This window comes from Ammodytes marinus (assembly GCF_949987685.1).
Source record: "Ammodytes marinus genome assembly, chromosome: 1".
Classification (NCBI taxonomy): Eukaryota; Metazoa; Chordata; class Actinopteri; order Uranoscopiformes; family Ammodytidae; genus Ammodytes; species Ammodytes marinus.
This window is the reverse complement of record NC_137230.1, coordinates 16,283,026-16,305,985: the sequence shown is the minus strand read 5'-3', so window position 1 is coordinate 16,305,985 and position 22,960 is coordinate 16,283,026. Positions and strand designations below refer to the sequence as shown.

The 22,960-nt window shown below is 39.2% G+C and overlaps 1 protein-coding gene across 2 annotated transcripts in view; it reads right to left on the bottom strand.

The window, feature by feature from the left end:
* The window catches only part of csnk1g1 (casein kinase 1, gamma 1), a 52,063-nt gene extending 29,155 nt beyond the window's left edge, over window positions 1-22,908 (bottom strand). For both annotated transcript variants that reach the window (XM_080027745.1, XM_080027746.1), the window contains exons 1-4: window positions 22,769-22,908; window positions 13,352-13,779; window positions 10,220-10,260; window positions 7,520-7,589 (exon numbers count right to left, since the gene is read on the bottom strand). In XM_080027745.1, the coding sequence (XP_079883871.1) occupies window positions 7,520-7,589; window positions 10,220-10,260; window positions 13,352-13,538 (298 nt within the window). In that variant the 5' untranslated portion in view covers window positions 13,539-13,779; window positions 22,769-22,908. The remainder of the gene's footprint in view (window positions 1-7,519; window positions 7,590-10,219; window positions 10,261-13,351; window positions 13,780-22,768) is intronic.
* Between the last annotated feature and the right edge of the window lie 52 nt (window positions 22,909-22,960).

Sequence of the window (22,960 nt, the reverse complement as noted above, 5' to 3'; positions counted from 1 at the left end):
ATCTTGCTGGAAACATTTGACTTGCCAGCTGGGTAATGGTAAATGCACTGCAGCATGAAAGGTGGTCAGCTAGCATACGGGCATGTAGGAGTGGTGCTGTGCTCCATTCTGTGTTTCTGGACACCATTATGCAGTTCTGTGGGTTGCTAATTGTACCATAGGAATGAGTGTTTTGAATCTCTGGGTGCCTGTGGGAAGCCTAAAAATGTGTCAGATCGGAGAAGTGCTGTAAATAAGAGGACAAACGGTTTTCTCAATTGAAGCAAGGTTGGTCAAGCATTGCAATTGCTAAAGGAAAGGCAGCAATAGCACAACCATCATTATATAGAGCAAAACAGTCCTGGTGAGAGACTGAATCTGTGTGTGTCCTGTACTGCAAAGTTTACTCTAATTACACAGAACTTTGATTGAAGCTGTCCATTTTGTAGGAACCACTTTTGACTTCTCTGGTCCATTTTTCTTTAAAAATATAATGAGAAAAAACGCCTGGGTGTTTTACTGACTTGGTCTTGAGACACCAGTTTCAAACAAATATCCACATTGACAGTATGCATCAATGAGAGAATAAGCTGAACAGCACTGGGTAAAAAAACGGTATACATGTAGTATACAAAGTATACATTTTCCTATGCACCACTGTAATTTAATCTGATCTCAGTTTTGGCTGCAGTCCTATACAACAAAAGGGTAACAAGACCAATATGATGAACAAGTATGAAATTCACAACACCATGCATCCATCCCAACATTTGTTGGGTGGATGTCAAGCTCTTGAACAAGGAGAGATAAACTACTTATGTCGATTCTGCAGTCGCTTTACACAGAATATTTTATGCTTCTTGTGGAATACAGTCAGCTACAACCTCATTTCAAGTTTTGTGCACTGTGTTGCTCCACTTCTGATTGCAAGATGTCAGCATGAATGACCGCTCCAGTCTGTGATGGGTAGCTCAAATTAAATATATGAAGGATATAGTTGCTTTCATGCTTCAGTTCAGTGGCTGCTCCCTAAACCTGTGTTAGTACTGTTCGTCTATCAGCTCATTTGTTGGATCATTCATATACTATTGTTTTACATTAATTCACATTCTATTTGTTCTAGAGCTGCAACGATTAATCGACAAATCGATTATTAATCGATTATTAAAATAATCGCCAACTATTTTGATAATCGATTAATCGTTTCGAGTAATTTTTTACTTTGCACTGCATAGCTGTTACCATCTTGAATTATCTTTTGTCTTTGATTCAAGAGTGTTTGTTTTCAATATTAAAAAAAAGTTACAGAATAAAACATAAAGCTGCAATTTTTACAGTTTACAGCATGACCTCGAGTTTTTTATTATTATTCATAAACATAAGTTTCACTTGGATATCACACATATACATATATACATATATATATATATATATATACATATATATATATATATATATATATATATACACATATATATATATACATATACACACATATATATATATATATATATACACAGATACACATATATATATATACACATACATACACACATATATATATACACATACATATATATATATATATATATATATATATATATATATATATATATATATACACACACATATATACAAAACACTACCCTCATTGGCTAATTTTTTTCATTAGACGAGAAGCTCTATTCCAGCCAACGATCATGTTTTCACATTAGAGGGGAACCGACATCCAGGATTAAGATCTCCAGCCTTTCCTTTACTTCTGTTAAATCAAAGAAGCTGTCATGGTGGGGAATGTTTACTCCTTGGGATTGCAATGGTCACAGAGCTGGTGTAGTGTTTCATGATGGCGTCCCACTGCCAATACTTTAACAGCTCAATATTGTATCCACCCACCCTTGAACAAGCCCTTGTGATCTTCAAAACCTAATTGTCCTCTACACAATAATGCCTCATCTGTAGGGCTGTAACGATACAAAAACTCACGATTTGAATCACAATTTTTGACCCACGATTCGATACATACAACGATTTTTGAAATTTGAAAAGCATTTTATCTAAATAAAATGAATAACATTTAACTTAATGTAACATTTGACAATAACCTAAACAGATTTGAACACAAAGAACAATATAAGCAACATGAATACATAAATAACTAAAGATAAAACATTTATCTTTTCTCTAACAAAATAATACTGTTGAAAAATAAAAAATATTGAACTGTGCTGTAAACCAAAAGTCAAGTTGGAAAACAAATAAACACAAAACAGCTACAGCTTCCTTCACAAAACATTTTATCCAAAACTTAAGCCAAAAAAAAAAAACACGATTCTGCCTTTTCACACCGTGATGCGGGATCGTGGCTTTATGTATCGCGATTCTCGGTTCGATACACATAACGTTACGGCCCTACTCATCTATCTTCTTGTAAAAACCAAAGCAGCTTGATTTAAACTGATCGCCTGCGTCAACAAATATTCTCATATAAATATCTGGAAGGAGATGTTTAATTCCTAATTGAATCATGCTCATTAATATCCAGTGACAGTTGGTTATGCACCAGATACAACACCTGACTGAGCATCTAAGTCAAACCACATTAATTCATAAAGACCTTGTCGCACAGACACCCTGACAACCAAATTGGCAGAGAGGAATGTGGCACAAGCACACAGCCTAGAAGAAATGAGGTCACGTTATCCCATCTGGAGGAGAGGACAGAGGCAGGTTAGCACTAACAGAGGCAGACCCGCTCTCTAAATATTTAATGAGTTTCCGCACAGTTGGCCTTTTCCAGCCCCTGCCTTTGCAAAACAATAGCCATTATATTCCCAGTCTGGTTATCATATATGCATGTAGAGCTCCAAAAAGTACATCAAGGACCATACATAAAAAAAACTTGGCTTTTATTTTCCAATGCCAAACACGGACTTAACTGTAACACAGTGACTTAACAGTTTGTAAGGCAAACCTTTACAAATACATTCACAAGCAGCACAATCAAATTTTATCCATAGCTAGTTATGTTGTATTCATGCTACTACCAGTGTTGTGTATACATTATACTGTAAATAAGTATGTTCTGCCCCTGGCATTGAAAGTGTATGTTGTTCTTAACGTGTGTGGCATAGGTGTCTGTACCTTTAAGAGGGAATGCTCTAAGGGAGGGGCTGCTAGTTAGGTGACCGGAAGTCACAACCACGTTATTCACGTAGAGAGCGCATGCAGGAACAACAGTTTGATTAATACCTACCTTGTTTGTACTGTCTTTACAGTTTCACAAAATTACCATTAAACTACATGAGTAATCCTCAACACGCTGTGGAGTTTTTTGGGAAACGTTTAACTGATTGGAGAGTTAGCTTGCTTGGCTAGCGAGCCCAATATAAGTATATATGATTTTAGCAATTTTACCAGAAATATTGTTCTATTGTTCCATTGTTTCCGGTGCTCCCTCCCATTTCCTCTTCTACCAATACTAAAGAAGTTTGCCTTTCAATTATTTCTTTGTTGTAGTAATTTATTCAGTGGCTGCTGTAACAGGGATGTGTCACCCGACCTTGGCTTATCTTTTATGACAAACTTGAGAAATTCTTAGGGGAGCGGATTTAAGGGAATAGAAAATCAATTAAATGTTATACAACATTAAATATTATGTAAGTGTAACACTTTTACACAGAGAAAAATAAAAAGAAGAAATTCTTACAAAAACAATAGGGTTCCCTGACCAGCAGGGCTTGGGAACCGCGTTGCTCTGCAAAACGCGGTCCCAGCTCCTGCTCGGGCTTGGCCCCCTAAAAACAATAACAGTTAAATGGACTCAGGTATCAGGAAAAAAAAACTTTACTGATTGCACATTTATCAGAGCTAATAAAGGAGTTCCAGATACCAGACACTAACATCGCAGTAAAATGAAAATGATCAGCAGGGATATTGGCTGAAATGCCCTTGAAGTTAATAGTCGTTTGATATCTGCAACATTTTATAGCATGCATGCATATAAAAAATATTTAAAGACCATCTGGAGCTGTGGATTACAGCTAACCTTTTCCCAAATGTTCTAGCCTAAACAGTCAAAGTTAGTTGGTCCATAATTCCTGGCTGTTTTAATGGAAAGTTCAACAAATAAGTAAATTGCTATGCTACACATTGTAAGAAAGGAGCCTTGCTCATACCCGAGTTATGTATATAGTCCTGAAGGCAAATTTCAATGCATATTTTCAGTCAGATAATCCAAGAAACAAGAAGGTCAAACCTCACAAGGGCATTTCCTTTGAAATCACCCAACTCCCCAGTTCCCCTGAGCTACAGGGAGCTTTGAAGCATCTGTAAAGCATCATTGTTTTATTTTTCCAGTCTACAACTATATTGTTTCTAGGGCTGGCCTGAATGCCATTTTTCAGGCTTCGAATATTTGTTGGTTTTTCCGAGCGAATATTCGAATATTCGTTCCAGAAAAACACACCATCAAAAACATTAAAAAATTAAAAATACATTTTTTTAAAAACGTTAATAATCCCTATATACTCCCTGGAACCGATTTTGACAGTAACTGCATATTTTGTTGAAGATTTACGTGCTCGGAGGTGAAGTAATGGATGCGCTATGACACTTAGTGATGTAATATCCTCCTAAATGAGCAATACTACTACTACTACTACTACAATATTACTAACTTTTATATCCAAATATAAAATTATTTGATGACATTATATTGAAGTACTAGCTTCTTGCAAAAAAATAGAAAAAAAAAATATATATAGGGGAAGGTGGGGTGATTTGTGCATTTTGGAAGTTGCAAAACCCCTTGTTTCTAGAAAACCGTGGAAGAAATTGGAAATGTGACCACATATTTAAGAAGAGCCATCCATTTGACTCATCCTGTAAAGAAGGGAGACACAAGGAATAAGATATAAGCACATTTAAGCTCAAAAAACTGTGTTTTGCCTTTCAAAGTAAAATTTCCATGATCAAGGTTTTTTGATTATTGTGTCTGAACAATTATAGACACGTTTGAAAACATTTGACACATGTTTTAGTGCTTTGGTATGCTATACTTTGAGTCTATATAGTTAGCACAATGTCAACCCTAAATTGCTGCATCATGCCTATTATCCAAAATTCTGGGGATGGGGTGATTTGTGCGCAAGGGCCTGGGTGAGTTATAAGTAAGTAAGTAAGTAAGTAAAATGTATTTATAAAAGCACATTTATGACAGTTTGCACTGTCCAAAGTGCTGTACATAGTGCATTCAGTAGGTAAACAATGAAGGTAAAATAACAATAACCAAAATAAAAGACGTAAAGCCCATACATCCACATAAACACAGATAGTAGTGCAGAGGTAAGTAAGTAGTGCAGAGGTTAATGGGGAGGAAACACCAGGGTGTACATATGGGTTTTGAGCCTTGATTTAAAGGCAGAAATGTAGGGGGAATCACATTTGTCAGGTGGCAGTTGGTTCCACAAGCACGGAGCAACTAGTGCAAAGTACATTTCTGAGAGTTGTGCCAGTGGCATGGCTGTATACGCTGGTCACCAAAAGAAAGTGATTGTCTACAGTAGCTCAGAAGAGGGTGACATCTCAATTCCACTTAACGACACCACTGATGAGAGTTCAGATGGCCAGAAAGATGATGATGGTGACTTTGTCATTGTGACACAATGACGCACAAATCACCCCACTACGTGGGGTGATTTGTGCGACAAGACAACTTTTTTTCCGAAAGCTATATTTCTTAAACAGTTTATTCCAGATCCAAAGTTTTTATTGCCAGGGATGCACAACATCCTGAAATATATGTACATATTTGAGTTGGAGACATAACTGTCAAGGCCTGACTTTAAAATCACTTTGAGTAAAAAGTTGCACAAATCACCCCACCTTCCCCTATATATAAAAAAAGAAAAAAAAAGAAAAAAGAAAAAAAAAGAAAAAAAGAAGCTCTGAATACTAATTTAAGCTCCGAATACTAATTTTACTAACGAGTATTCGAATAATTCGGGCCAGCCCTAATTGCTTCTGCTTTTGTAAGCATTATTTCCAGTCATAGGAGGCAGGCAGCCGTTTTTTTAAATCCTAAAAACCCATTGTATGCTATCTGCCCAGCACCGCACCACGTGTGGTGAAAACACAAATACACAATATGGAGTTAAAGTTCCTAGTTAACTTCCCAAGATTAGTTCCTCTGATTCCAGAGTTCCTTGAACTTAAACAAAAGGGGTCAACAACTAGCTGGTAATCATTGTGGAGCGTTCAGTGCTAGATGAAGGTTGGTGGAGACTAAAATTGGAATCAGATTTACCAGGTGTCCAGAAACATGTTTGAAGAAAACAGATTAACTGCTGAATGTGTTAATATGCAACTGTTTGCTGATGAGATTGCCATGTCAACTTGATGATAATACTTAGCACTGCATTCAAAGCTTCTTTCCACTGTACCCCCACACATCGAAGCTTTAAAAACACATTTATTGCATCGCAAATGGCAACCATTTAGTAATTCACTATGTACATAAACACATGTTAGAAAACAGGTATAATAATACAAATGATGTTTAAAAAGGTGCTTTAAGCAAGATGGTTATTGTAGCTAACTTCCTGTCAGTGACTGCAGTTAGCAGTCCCCTCCCTCATCCCTACGTCACCACATTAATGCACTGTGGTATTCAAGCAGCAAGTTAACTAGCATGATCTCAGATCCGTAAGTGCGATAAAACATGATTAAAAACCATCAAAACAGACATTGGGAAGGATTTTTACCTGCTCTGCCATTGTAGGCGCATAAACATTCACCCAATTTTCGCACTGCGTGTGCACCGGCATTAAGACGTGCCGGTTTGCAGCGTTCTCTCTTCTGATTGGATATTAGTTGTGAGATCCCAGAAAAGTTTATTATATGCAGAGCGGGTGACCGAGAGATCGGAGTTATGAATAGAGCACACTATATACGTGATCACTTTATAAATATAGAGCGATTTAACTCGTATATGAACATAAATATATCGCTTACTTCACCTTTAAATTTATTTGAGGTTAATCATAATCCAACATCATTCAACATTGTGTGGCAAATGTTCTGCAGACAGGACACCGCAGACATACAGCACTGAACATTAGTTACATCCTCCAATACTGTCTGCAACACTTCCTGCATGTTCTGCCTATACGACAAGAAGGAAGTCATTGCAGTGGATCAGAACAAAGATCAGCTGCTGCATCTGTTTTGTGGGTTTATAAGAAGCTTTGTGTGAACACCTTTCATTATTGCACCCATGGCAGGGTCTATTGTCAAGCAAGGTAACCGTTTACACATGCTCTCTATGCACATGGGAATTCATGCACCCATTTGCACAAAGTTGTGCAGATTAAAATAAATTGCTGACCCATCTTAATATCAATACGTAATCTGAGTGGAGAAATCACTTGTTGTGAAAATGATGCAATCTCCTGTGGTGATCTTCCAAAACAGTCAAATCATAGTCATGCGGTCACACAAAAAACATCATGAAGAGTGGCAAATGAATCTGTGACCTTACCTGTAGTTCCCAGAGTTTTGTAGAACCGGTACTCTAAATGCAACTGTGGTGCCCTCGACTTCACTGGTTCCTGCACAGTGGACAAACCAGTGCTCAGAAACAATAACCGCAAAAAAACAGAAACATTTTTGCTGATGTTGAATCAGTATGGACAAATAATGAAATTAGCCTTATTTTCTGTATTGTTCCTTGTTAACAGTAGTGATATATATATATATATATATATATCACTACAGTTAACAAACCAACTCCGTGTCAGGGTGGCAGAGCAGCTGGTATTAACGGTCAAAAATGTCATCGGGCAAAGGAAACTTGATGCTGTGTGCGGTGCTTCAGCATGCTGTTGCCGTGACGCAGAGTTGGCTTGCCGCAAACTACATGGGTTAGCTCTCGTGAGCTAGCTGGCTAACAATGACATCTTGTTGGTGGAGACAGCCAGCAAGGCTGGTTTTATGTAACTTTAAAACATGTCAAACTGTGAATGTCGATAGTTAGCCTGCTGTCGGTGTACGAATGTGTGTGTGAATGGTAACGTGTAAATGGGAACAGGTCTCCCTTGCAAAAGAGTCTTCGGACTCAATGGGATATACCTGTAGAAATAAAGTTTAAAAAAAAAAAAAAAAAAAAAAAAAAAAAACTTGAAAATACTATTTGTGTTGAAGCTGGAGTGAAAGTATTACCAGACATTTGCTCACTAGTTAATTTTGACAGCTGTTTTTAAATGAAGATGAGCAAATACTGCAGGAAAATTCAAGTCTTTCATTATTTTGATATAGGCTACTATCAATTGGAAAATGTAGGCTATTTGGTTGATGCTGTCATTTTTATTTTGCACTGACTGACTAAAGCCAGACTGGTGTGGTATTTTGCACCAGTTTCTCTTTTGTATGGAAATTTAAGTTCCAAGCAAAAGATGAAAATAATCTAATGTGATTAAAGTTCAGTACGGTTATTGTAATCCATTGAATTTAAAGGAAAAATACTATATTGTGATATATATCCATATCGTGATATAAAATTACCTATATTGTGATATAAGATTTGGTCCATATCGCCCAGCCCTACATTTCGCTTGAGCCAACCCCCTAAGACTAACAATAATATCAAACAAGACGGGAAGAAGACTGGCTGACATCGGGTCGGAAAACCACCATACACCAAACGACTGAGATTACGGGCACGCGCCACAACTCCAGCAAGAGTCCCGTGATTTTAGTCCGACATTGAAAGATTGTCTTCGACTGTCAAATCACGTGAAAAGTTGTGTAGTGTAAACCCAGCATTAGTCGACTAAATATAAGCGGATTTTAGTTGACAAAATCTACAGCGGACTTTGTCGACTAAGTGTTTCTTTCTTCATTGAATGGTATTAAGGTTTGAAGATGCAATACAGACACAGATTTAATGGTTGTAATACAAAACATGTATTCTATTTCATTCTTAATAATCTCACATAAAATCAGTGTACCCGACTGGATGGGGGGAGGGGGGGCTTTAAGAGCCTGTGCCCGGGGGCCCATTATCTCATGATCCGTCTATGAACCAACTGGATTCCACAATATTTTTTCTTTTTGCGGGGAGCATGCACAAGCATTATTTATAAAAAATTAATAAAATAAAAAAATAAGTGGGGGGCCCCACACTAGGTCTTGAAACGGGCCCCGAGATCGTTAAGGCCGCCCCAGGGCAGCAGCAGCATGCAGTTAAACTGCTGATAAAAGTAAGCAATTTCCTTTAAGCAACACTGCTACCGCTGTGTGTGTCCGGACTTCTTTTGCATCAAAGCCTTCGCGGCTACGTTGTAAAGGAGATTAGGGCAAAAAATACAAATCTACTTCACGAGTCGAACCCGAAGGCCAAAGTTGTTTTTCAAATCTTGGTAAAGTTCTAAAGTAATTTACAATACTTAAAATGTCTTAAAATGCTGATATTTAACATTTTGAAAAAATTGTCAATATTAATACCAGCATTTGTGTTACTTAACAATTTAGTAATTTAATAAATTTTTTGTATAAATATGCAGTTATACTTTAAATTTGGTCGGTTGTTTCCCAGCTTCTTCTTTATTTATTCCCCCGTGTTGTTGTGAGCGTCAACGCACAGAGACGGCTCGGTGCAACTGATAGAGACAGTGAGCGAACAGCGCTGGCTGCGGCAGCAACGTGACATCGTAGCAGTGGGACACAGTGTAAACAACTGATTAATTTATTGACGAGGAAAAAACACCACACAGTGCTCTCTTCACTCTTGCCGAGGTGACTACACATGGCGGAAATGATTCTTTCGACCAATAAGTCGGCAAGTGTAGCTCCGCCTTTTCGGCACCCTTTCAGGCGGCTGGTAACCCAACGGAGGAGTACCGAAATTAGGAGCGGCTCAGAGCGGTTAGGTGCGCTTAAACTACTTATCCTACCCAACTTTTGGCAAATGAAAAGCCAAACTACCCGGACCGAACCGAACTACTCTGACCGATCCGCTCTACTCGGTGGAAACGAGGCATAAGTATCTGCACCTCAGACACATTTCTTCCCGAGACCAAAACAGTCCAGTACAGTCTGTCTATGAAACAACCCTACCTTTCTTATATAGTTATGTTTAAGAATACTCTTAAGTTCAAAACCAACACTTTCCTAACCGATTTAAAATGACAGCACCATTTTATGCATTGGACCAAAGCAGAGAAAGAAAGTGTGCACTTACCAGTTTAATAGCTACATACTCGTTGGTGTAGAGATTTTTACCTAAAATAAAAACAGGAAAAGATCATCGTATTAGAATTAGACTTAAGTTTTTTTTTAGTCAAACTAAAGTTCAACTTTTTCCAGTGCCGTTGTATTAGACTTTTGTTTTGGTTGGGTGTAGTAAGTAAGTAAGTAAGTAAGTAAGCTTTATTTATATAGCGCCCTTCACAGACCAGGGTCACAAGGCGCTTCACAATACACATTTTTTATACATACACTCAAACACCGATGGCAGTAGCTGCCAAGCAAGGCGCTGTCTGAACCATCGGGAGCAATTTGGGGTTCAGTGTCTTGCCCAGGGACACTTCGACATGTGGGTAGGCGGGGAATCGAACCTCCGACCCTGCACTCCAGAGGCAGACTCCCTACCTACTTCGCCACTGCCGCCCCAAACGTGTGAACGTTTACAAAAATGTCTAACCGTGTACACGACGGAATTTTCGTGTACACGAAAAAAATTCCGTCGTGTACACGGTTAACCGTGACGTCATTGTCCTCATGCACCCACCGTCTTGTAGGCGCGCGCGCACACACACGCTTTCGTTCGCCTTTAAACACACAGTTGACATGAACTACGTTCGTTTACACACCTCTTATAATAGGTCCATGGTAGACACACACACACACACGCACGCACGCACGCACGCACGCACGTTTGTCTGTCATGCGTTCGCCCTTCATTAATTTCCTGATTAATATAGCCTATCGCTTTCTACATGTCCACGTTTATGCATGTTGAAAAGGTGTTATAAAGTTCGGGCTACTTATGCTGGGTTTACACTAAACGACTTTTCACACGATTTGACAGTCAAAGGCAATCTTCCAATGTCGGACTGAAATCACAGGAGTCGTGCTGGAGTTGTGGCGCGCGCGCCCGTAATCTTAGTCGTTTGGTGTAAGGCGGTCATCCGACCCGATTTCAGCCAGTCTTCTTCCCGTGTTGAGGTTCCGACATTATCAAACAGGTTTGATATTATCGTTAGTCTTAAGGGATTGGCTCAAGCGAAATGACGTAAACACTGTCACACTCTCGCATGCACCAAGCACGACGCAGGAGGAGCGGCATTAGTCGCGACCTGTGTCCAACTGTGAGGCACTTATTTCGGACACTTTTTCCTAGCAACCTCGGCTGGAAAACCAGGCTGACAGCCGCACAACCTTAACACGTTACCGTCAAATTTAGGGTTAGGAGTTAAAGTTATTGGGGGACGAGATCAGCAAATAAAGCTGGTCAAATAACTAAAGGAAGTCCCCCACTCGGAATATTGAATTCACTTATTTTAAATTAAATAATCAAAATCGCGTTTGCGGAAATAATATTAATCTCAAAAGGAATTTAGTTGTAGTCTTGCAATATGAGACCCTCTGTCTTTTCAAAATCTCACTCTGTGACTGAAAACTAATGACTAGTTGTCTTCAGGTGTGAGATGATTGTCTTTAGATGTAAGAGGGTTTCAGTCTTCAGTCTTTTTAAAGTCTTTTAAAAGTCCTCTTGTGTAAGCCCAGCATTACGCGCATAGTTCGCGTCAACCGGGTAACTTTAATCTTTAGGTTATCTTTCATCACTCGTCCGTGGCTGTGACTCGAGCCCGAGCGCGGCGACTCCCTGTGTGTGTGTGTGTGTGTGTGTGTGTGTGTGTGTGTGTGTGTGTGTGTGTGTGTGTGTGTGTGCGCCGATATACACACATGCCGAGGGACAGACAGATTCGGCAGACTAGCTTTTATCATCCCCAATTAGTTTATTAGTGATGTAAAATAAACTAATTCGCGTGTCTCCAGAACATATTTCAAAATTTTGAAAAAAAGAAAATTTAAATTTTGAAAAAAAAAAAAACGGTTTTTCGTTTATTGATTTTTCCTAAACGGTTATGATTTACTAAACGGTTACACATGTACACGTGCACACCCCTAGTTGGGTGTACCTCATTCAATTTCTGTAGTGTCTAGAACAGGGGTTCTCAAACTTTTGATAGCTGAGGGCCAATTTAGGAACCCAACATTGGACCGAGGGCCGCCGAAGGAAAAAAAATTATAAAACTGAAATAATTTCAATGGCCAGCGTCTTTGCGTCTTTACAGTTTACATGTATTGGTCAGCATCCAATACTGTGTAATTAACACATTTAAAGTAATAAATGAAGGGCTAGGTCTCATTTCAACATTGGGGAACACACATTAGAAGCGGGGGTCTGGGGGTTGTCCCCCAGAAAAATCTGAGGTTCAAACACTTAATTTTGTGCATTTTGGTTAATTTTTATGCAGTAATTTGTGTCTTCTGTATTTATTTATGGTGGAAATGTTAAGGAAAAGACAACTCGCTCCCATTGACACACATCTAATGGAATATAAATCAAGGCACTGAGGCATTCTGTATTGCATTCAAATATTTATTCTACTTTATTGTTCAAAACTTTCTACACATTGAAAACGTATCACCTTTTGGAGTGTTTTTTGTAGGACTCACTACTCATGATGCAGCAGCAGTGTTAACTATTATGACACTATACATTGGAAATAAACAGGGTGGGCTATCAGCAGTCAACTAGGCAGATAGTTCCATGGCTATCAGCAGCTAGCTAACGTTAGTTTGTTAGCTAAACTTTAGGCAAAAGAGTTAGAAACCAGATAATGTTAGCATCCATCCGTAGACACTTGACCTAATCTAATTCACCTTGAATGTGAGAAAGTGCATCGTATTGGGCTTGACAAGCTCACTATCTAACAACTTACATTGGGACCACTACACTGCCTGCTGCACTGCGGGAGGCTGACCAGCCGTCTGCAACGAGAGGCAGAGGCCAGCCGAACTTCGCAAGTTTAATAAGTGGGGAATGAATACAAACAATTAGGAGGGATATTTAAGTGTTTCGACCCCTGTACTGTTTTTACTGTTACGGGGGACGCATCCCCTCCGTGCGTTTCAATAAAAAAAATAAAAAAATATATAATTTTTTTTTTTTTTTTTTAATAATTCATAATTCAATGCGGGCCGCGGGCCGCCAGATATGCTTCCGCGGGCCGCCACTGGCCCGCGGGCCGCACTTTGAGAACCACTGGTCTAGAACATAATACAAGTTTTACACACAACTTACCGAGCTTCAGTTCACCAAAATTCCCACAGCCGATCTTCTTGCCCACACGAAAATTTGGCCCCACCATGAGAACCCCAGAGGAGCTGGAGGAGCCAGAGGGCCGGGACGAGTGTCCGCTACGACTTCCCTGGGATGCTTTAGTGGCCCTGGCGGGCCGCTCACTGTGTTTGTCTCTCTGTTGATCCATGGTGAGAGCAGCAAAGATGAGTGGAGGCCTGGAGTGATGAACAAAAAGGCCTCCTGGGCCAGGCCCACCACAGCCACAGCCCTAGTCACTGGCAGTGCCTGGATGGCACAGTCACTCTCATCAGACAAAACCTTGTAGCTAACCGGCACTCGCCCCTTCCTCACCTTGTCACCTCTAAGAGTTGTTGAACAGGCTGATCTCTGGCCTCAACATTTGTCACAGGAAGGAGGAAGTGGAAGACCTGTAACACAACACAGCACAATTTCAGCAGAGAGCAGAATAGGGTAAATGATTTGTACGAAATTTTAATCTGATGAAATTCCGCTAAAAAAAATAGTTTTAAGAACAAAACCACAAGATGCATGCTGATCTTCTTTGACTAGGAGTGTGAAAATATCGTATTAACTCCACTAGCATAAAAACATGACTAGAAATTATGATATTCAAAATCAGATTTAAATTACTTGAAAGGATCTGATAATAGTCAGGTTCATAATGAAAAGACATGACTATGACCTCATGAAAACACCAGCATTGCAGACATTGCAAATGACAATTTAATGTAGTGCCACATTAAATACTTGTTATTTCTAAAAACATGTCTCCCTTTTCATGAAGTGAATAGACACAATAAACCAAAAGTTGGAAAATATTTTGATTTGAAAAAAAAGAAGAAAAACAAGACCACCACATCTAATCACAGTTCAGTTGGGGGGCAAATCATGCACTGCACAGGCAGTGTGTCGGCTACATTGCACTAGGTGCATCACATTAATTTGCTAACTCATGGTGGTTAATTAATTCTAGACAATGATAAATAAGGACATGGCTGGCTTAATGTAACAGCACCGTTGGGCATAAAGAGATAGCCATCCAGTCACAGTTGCCATAGCAAACAGTTTTAGCATCAACACAAACCTTAAGCCATAGTTTGTGGTCATGAAGGCATCTAAGACAGTGCGCCACAGCTATAGCCTGCTGGACAATGTCACCTGGGAATATTATGTAAACAATTGTATAAAGCTATGTCCACTACTCACAAGGACACCATAGCTTAGCTGACTGGAAACTAGTCTGACTTTGTCAAGTGCTCAGCAAAATCTTTTTCATACAACATGAAGGCAGTTTGGTGTATGATTTCGCAATCACTAAGACATAATGTTGATCAACAGAAAGCCTCCTTGGACACTTCCTATTCTGATACTCATCTTCAGCAACTGCTGAAGAAAACTTGTTTATTCTAAATAAAGCGGATTACCAATTCCTCCTATTATTAACTGAAAAAAAGTCATCAGCTAATGTTTTCATTTCAGTGCTCTAATTCCTGAGCATGGAAAGGCTGCTGCTGAGAAATTATTGTGTGTGGGCTTCCTGATGACTCATGTTCAGTATTGCCTGCACAAATCCCAGCATCAAATACAGCTAGTTTGCACTCAAGGGCAACTGTGCACTGTTGCTATTATATAAAGCCGGGAACCGAAAAACATGGCAATAAAACAGGTTTGCGGAAAAGACCAATGGTGAGCTGCTGTACAAGTTTTCCATTTCCATTTCAATTGAAGGACACTGATCGGGCGTGCACCTGCGTTTAGATTAGCTCAGCTAGGTTGTTTCTCCTGATAGAAGACAAGGTTTACCATCCTCACACAGATTAAGCCCCAGTGGACGCAGGATAATAAACACACAGCCAATCTGTGTTCAGCCCGTTCACACCCGACTATTATCACTGATTATTTCCTGGTTGCTGCTGTTTACCCAAGAGCAGTCTGAGGCAACTGCAGTTGAATACACATTGCAGCTAAGAAACAGAATTAAATATGACCTTGTAAAGCAGCTAGAAAGAGAAATGTTCAGTTTAGTCCAAGTTGTTAGTGCAATATCAAGGGCATAGAACAGTATTTTTGAAGTGGGGTTGTATGAGGTACTTATGCATAGTCTTTTACCTTATAGAGATGGCGCAAAATTTCCAAAGTTTGGGGGGGTGAAATCGCTGTAGCAGAAGTGAGCATTGTACTGTTGCAAAGGGGACTAGCCGAATTTCTTTTTACCACGTATATAAATACGTACCTAAACTAAATGTCCAATTGTACACTTAATGTAGGATTTTTTCACTTCAGATTTGCGGACTGATAGGCTGCACTGAACCAGCACGAGTTGGCGTAATAACACATTGCCGGAAATAAATAGTAGTCTCCCTAAGCAGTGCAGCCTACCAGTTTGAAAATCAGCAGTGAAAAATCCTTAATTTAGTGTACAATTGAACAATTGTAGGTAAAAATGTGTTGGCCCCCTTTGCAATAGTACATGGCTGACTGCTACAGTGACGTCTCACTCAAACTCCTTAAAATTACTGCGCTGACCTCCGTCTCCATTAGGTAACAGACTAACTATACATAAGTTCAATACAAGTTACAACCCACTTCAAAAATTCTGAACTACCCCTTAAAGGAAACTGATGTGTGATTTGTTTATTCTGCTTTATGGATGCAACTGGCTGCAGAGTTATGGGTGTACAGTGTTTCCCGCAGGATTTTCTTCAGCAGCGGTGGTGTGCCCCCCCGGCCGAAAGTTTTTTGTACCCTTTAAATTTGAATGCATGAATCTGGTGCACTAAGTGGTTGGTGCACGGTTGCCCTAAGGGCCAGACATGTAGTTTACCGACATGCCTTCTTTTTAATCCAAAAAGTAAAAACAAATGAATATATTGTAAACCAACAGGGCAAATAGGCTAGGTTTTGTTTCAACATTTGGGGGTACAAATTATAGGTGGGGGGTATGGGGGCACCCCCCAGAAAATTTTGAACTTAACACTTATTAACTTAATTTCCTGCATTCTGGTGAATACAAATCAACCGATCTGTGCCTTTTCTAGAATCAATTTAGTGGAAATGTATTTTTTGTTCTGTGAAGGAGAAGGCAACATTCAGGTTCATTGAGAAAGCTATTATGGAATATAATTTTTTTTTTGGAATCATGACCCAGCACCAGTGTAAACTATTTATGACAGTTTACATTGGTAATGAAAAAAGCCACCACTGGAAACAAAACGGAGCAGCTAGCTAACGTTAGCTACATAACACATAACCAGATAATGTTAGCATTCATCCTTAGACACTATGCTATTTAGCCACATAGATTGGCCTATTTAAAGCCCTTTAGAAAACTGACATCTTTTTCATTGATGCAAGTTCATCAATTCATGGCTTAAAATCCTGAGCTGTAGAACTTTCAGCAGACATTCCTAGCGGTAAGCTGCGCGAGAGTCCACCCGTTGGGAGCGTGGGCGACGTGCGGATATGAGACAGGCTCCGCATGCAGCAAAAAAAAATATTATTTTTATTTTTTTTAAACCTAAATTGATATGCAAATAATTTTTATAGCAGCGGCGGCACCGCTGCTGTGTGAACCTGGGGGAAACACTGGTGTACATTTAAAAAGGTGGAGTCAGCGATTCTGGAGCACGCTTGTTCTGAAAATCACTTTGTCAAATCAGTGAATATCTCCTCACAATCCATTACCTGTGCATGCTTGCACTAAAAAAATCCAGTGGCTCTGTAAACTTGTATGTAAACATTAACAAAGGGTATGTAAACTAAGGTGGTCCACCGTAGCTAACAACAGGCCCGTTTACAGAGCCAAGGCTGTGTAAGTGTGTATTAACACTGTATCTTTTTTTTCAGCACACACACAGACAGGCAGGCAGCGGATCATTTTCACCGATTTGGACAAAAACTGATCTTTGACAAATATGACAACATGCGTTCTCCAGAATCATTGACTCAACCTTTAAGCCTGGTCAGTGATTCAAAACTCAGTTCATATTCATTAAAACATTTCTCCATTTTCCTTTATTTAACCTCGAAGGATTAATTGAGGGGTGACTCTTTTGCAAAATCCACAATGATTAAAGTCAACTGAGTCTATTGTAAGAAAACAAAGAAATGCAGTATTTCTTTTGGAGCTTGTAGTTATATTTCTGCTACAGTGTATGAATGAGAGGGAATTCTGAACGATTTTCACAGTGTTAACCGAAGAGTTTGTGTCTTTTTGGAAACAAAAATGGATGTACAGTTTCTTCTTTGTGCATTTGTCAACTGGATTACCGACCGGCAAGATTATATCACCCCAGCCACGCTTTATTTTTAACATGTTCCAACATGCCTGATGTGAGGATTCGGGAGGAAAAATAATATTAAAAGTGGGAAAATAACTTAATTATATACACAAGGCAGCAAAATACATGCATGAAAAGTGTCAAAACATCCCCACCCTTTCATTATAAGTGTGTGTCACACTATATGTTGTAATGAGCCACTAAGTAGCATTTTTTACCTGTGTATCGTTTCCTGTCTGGTTATTGATACACACATTAAATGCCTTAACTCTGGCCTAACTCTGCAGTATCTTTTCTCACTAATTGATGATGGTGGATTGTAGGGCTGGCCCGAATTATTCGAATATTCGTTCGGAAAATTAGTATTCGGAGCTTAAATTAGTATTCGGAGCTTCGTTTTTTTTATTTATTTTTTTTATATATATATATATTTTTTTTTGCAAGAAGCTAGTAGGGGAGAACAGGGTAATTTGTCACATGGGTTGGATGTCACATTCGTTATATCTCGCCACCAGAGCGCGCCAGCTCTGAAATGTTGATATAAAAAAGGTCCAGAATTGGGATCAGAGGTCACATACATAGACTTCCTTGGAGGAAGACAGCTGCATTTCAGGTGAGAGGATGTTTTGTGTTTTTCATGTCAAATTCAAAATATTTTGCTTCTCAGTATTTTTCTTCTAGGCTTTTACACAATGGGTTTATAACAAAACACTTGTTACCCTCAGAAAGTGTGAAGGGTAAACTATAGTTTAGATTGTGGTTAGCAAGCTAATTAGTTGTCAGATGGTTGTTGGCCTTGATGCTAGCAAGAAATTCAAGTTGGGGTTGGTCGTCAAATTTTTTGGGGGGTTGGTTGTCACATGTTATCTCAAGGCTGCAGCCAGAAAAGGAACCCAATAACGAAATAAATTGTCAAGCTGTATCCTCACTGACACCCCAGAGAAGGAAAGAATAGAGCAGGAAAAGGCAGCTAGCAAGCAAAAGAAAAAAGGGCAACAAAATCAAAACAACCCAGTGCATCCCAAACTAGACCAGCTGCCAAGGCTACAGAACGTTATGTAGGCCTATTTGTCAACTTGACAATGCAATTAAACATTCAAATTTGGTTCTGCCTCCTTGCCTTTTTAAGATTTTTCCCATTAAGATAACATTGTGACAAACAACCCCATAGTGTGTGACAACCGACCCCTTGATGGGGTTGGTTGTCACAATGTGTCAGAGTGTCTTTGATGGTAAATTACTTCTTCATTACAATAAGTTGGAAAAAAAGAGAGACACACATTTCAAGCCAACACCTTAAGCTTCAATTTAATGTAGGAATGGCTATTGACAGATGTTTTGGTGATGAGCAATTCTCACTAGAGTAAAAAGTGTGCCTACTTACCCCGTTCTCCCCTACTGCAATATAATGTCATCAAATAATTTTATATTTGGATATAAAAGTTAGTAATATTGTAGTAGTAGTAGTAGTATTGCTCATTTAGGAGGATATTACATCACTAAGTGTCATAGCGCATCCATTACTTCACCTCCGAGCGCGTAAATCTTCAACAAAATATGCAGATACTGTCAAAATCGGTTCCAGGGAGTATATAGGGATTATGAAAGTTTTTTTTTTTTTTTTTAGTTTTTTTTATGTTGTTTTTGATGGAACGAATATTCGAATATTCGCTCGGAAAAACCAACGAATATTCGAAGCCTGAAAAATGGCATCCGGGCCAGCCCTAGTGGATTGCATGTCCCTGAGGATTTTGTTCACATTATGGAGCAATTACAAAAAACTAAAAATAAGTTTATATCAGTCGACCACTTAATAATAAAGGGAAGAATAAATTAAAACAGTACACTGGACTTTGGCTGTGGAATAGGGAACATACTGTGTAATGGGTTCTTCAGTTTTGGAGCAACGTGGGAAATCCCAGGCTTTTATCCCTGTGGAGGTGCCATGTCCCCTGATAAATGAAGACATGTTTGAGGATACACACCCTTTGGCACCATATAAAAGTAATTTTGTTTCTCAGAAGAAATGCATGAAAGGATTCTATGCATTAAAAATTCGTACTGCAGATTAAGAAGCTATGTGTTCAGTTTCTTTACTGGATTACTGTTTTGACAGCAATTCAAATGTGATGCATTGCAAACAAAGAGCTAAGAAGTGGTTTTCCAGGCATGCTTAAAATCCGTGCTGGAAACAAAACCTTTTGGCCCTTTCTGTGTGGTAAAACGTGTACAAATACGTTGAGAATAAAACTAGCACACTTTTCCAGGCCCTGTTATTCAGAGCTGCATGACTACCAGGAACCAGACAAAGAAAGAAAGAACTGATTGTTGATTCCTATCCCGACTTCTCCAGGTGAGAGAAAGGACAAAACCTGGTCTGATGAGCATGTTGGAGAAATGCTAAGGTGTCCATGCTTTGGATTCTGAACATCACGGTAGAGTTTCAGGCGTGGATACTTTAGTTACTTTTGTGATGGATGAGGACAGGTAGAGTCGTAACCATAACTGCCTGTTTGATGATGGCATAGATTTACGATCACACAGCCTGATGTTTGATGTAAGGCTTATTTGCATAGTGGTATTTAATTTGACAGTGGCTTGGCCTGTGTAAGAGCTTAACATTAACATCTTTATTTGCAACCTATAACAATAAAAAGGAAACCATTTTTTTTTAATCACTTATATTTGATTTCTCCTTCATTCCGCTTCCTTAAACTGCAGTGATAATATAATTTTTATCCACTAAAGCTCAATGATATAAATTATGTTGTCTTGCTTAAGTTCAACTAAATCCCACTGCGTTACACGTTTAGAGGAAGCTCATTCTGCATGCACAAGAAATGTGTCATGTTACCGATGCCCTGAAAATTTAGTTGCTGTGGGTTCAGACAGTAAGTTGTGCTGATCTCACATCTTCGTCACAGCACCAATATTCTTTCAGCTGAACATATGCATCAGGCCATTTTACACAATTGCTATAGTCTCACTGGAAACGATTGAAGCAAGAATATGGCATTCATGGAAATATATAAACAAGGAATTATGATGGTATTATTTTCACAGGCTGTCATAATCTCCTAGTGAACTGTGAAGAAAACATACAGATAAACACAACTGCTTACTGTCTAATCGAAAAGGCACAATACCACTGTAGCAAGACAGACTGACGCAAAGATGATGGTAATTGAAAACTAACAGTTCAGGAAAGTTGATACAATTGGTTACTAGCTACTTTGTTAAACAAGCACTATTGACTGGTACATTTCCCTTACTATGGCAACATTGAACATGTATTTAAGACTCCAAAACCGTGAGTATAGTCCACAGATGTGCCTGTCACAATATCTCAAAAACTAAAGATGCTTCTAGCTTATTACCATCTATTAAAAATAACTAATCCGTTGATATATTTTCATTTTAACAGAAACATGAAGGCACTGAGTGGAGTGATAAACCTTCAGTGAAAAGATCAGCTTAAAAGGGGGGCTTGCCAGTAGTGTGACTCCCACTGAGGCAATGCCAGCTCATAGCTGCCTCTTTTTGACTCTCCTTAAAGTCAACTCTTTCAAACTATAACTGCAGGGAATGTAGAGAATCCATAATTTCCCTCCATCTTTTCACAGGAAACAACACATGGCAGATGTGTGCGCCAACAATGACCTCATTCCTCCGCCTAAGGGGTTTGATCTAAATCTCCTAAAAACATTGCGCGATCAGCAGAAATATATCTTTCTCAAGGCAACTTATATTAGTTGAACTTTACTGAGGTCGTCTACATGATGTACTAATCAACTGTTCAAAGCTAACATAGGGTGAAGGGCAAGCCGTTGACGACAGCCTGGTCACTGAATAATTACTTGCAATAATTAAACAAATGTTCCGAACAAATATACAGGAATGAAATGCAAATGTATTTGAACTACTTTTTGCTTAAATCCGGATTTTCCGAAGTAGACACCTCTAAACCGTGGCATGCATTTGCTGACATGTTCTACTTCATCACAACACTTTAGATAAATGCAACAAACAATTTTTTCCAGCTATTCTTCCAGTAGGATTCTCTTAAAAGGATACATTGAGTTATTTATTATGGATCCACAAAGCCCAAGTTTGAGCATATTTCCCCATATATATTTCAATAAAATGTCAACTTCACTATTCTGCACTGTGTTATTTAGTGGAAAATAGGTTAATCAATTATTTTACTAGATGGGGGAGTAACTGAATACGAGCCATACTATATTGATTTTGTAATAAGCTATCAATGCAGAGTTGACAAGGACACTTTGCATCGCGATATACCGTATCTATGCGTGTCTGACATCGAACAGAGGATTGCATTGATTATGCATTACATCTACACTTCGATGTACATTTTAACTTGACATTTACACCAAACTTGTGCACCTGGAAAAATCAAACTTGCAACAGTTAGCTATATGCTCCAACACAGTTGTATCCACACAGTAAGCAGGCTGGGGAGGGGCCTTGGGTTGATTCGCACATTTCATAACCTGTCTGTCTGTTTTGCATCCCTTACCTCGCATTGAGGAGAAGAGATGAAACTTTACACGTGAGGAATTGTTGGACAGAGGCAGCTGAAGCTAATATACAGATGATCGATCCTTTGTAAGCGGGCCCCTTGAATCAAAACAAGGAAGAGAGTTGGCAGCTGCACGCCAACGTCTCATGGACAAAGCCTGCTTTGGCAGTCTAACATTAGTGATGGTCACATCGATTAGTGAGCGGAATAAACACCAGTCAAAGCTTTCCAGTTTGCCAACATAACATCTGACCAACCAGCTACTAAGCTAACCTTAGCCTAACATTATAAGGACATAGTTGCTGTTCGGGCTTAAAATATATCCTGCGAACCAACGCGATACAAATATTTACTTGTCAATCATAACATTGTTTAGTTAATTGACAGCAATTTAAACAAAAACTCAATGCTCGGCATCAACGCCGCACCTCCTGACGGCTAGGTGACAGCTGGAGAAAGCGCAACAAGGAAATTAGCTCTGTTAGCAAAAAAAAAACATTAGCTTAAAACCAAAAAGCCTACTATCAAGTGTTTGGTTCGCCAGCTAATCGCAAACAAACACCACGGGCTTACCTTCGCTGTGGCTAATTGCAGACGAGCAGGACACGGCTGGGTGTACTTGTCACGCCAAATGTACGCAAATGTCTTTAGCTAAATGTGGGCTTTTCGGCATTACTTGTTAGTGATGTTTCACGCTAGCAGCGGAGCGTCGATGGCTCTCTCTCTCTCCAGTCTTCGCTGCTCGTGAGAGGCTCGAGCACACCG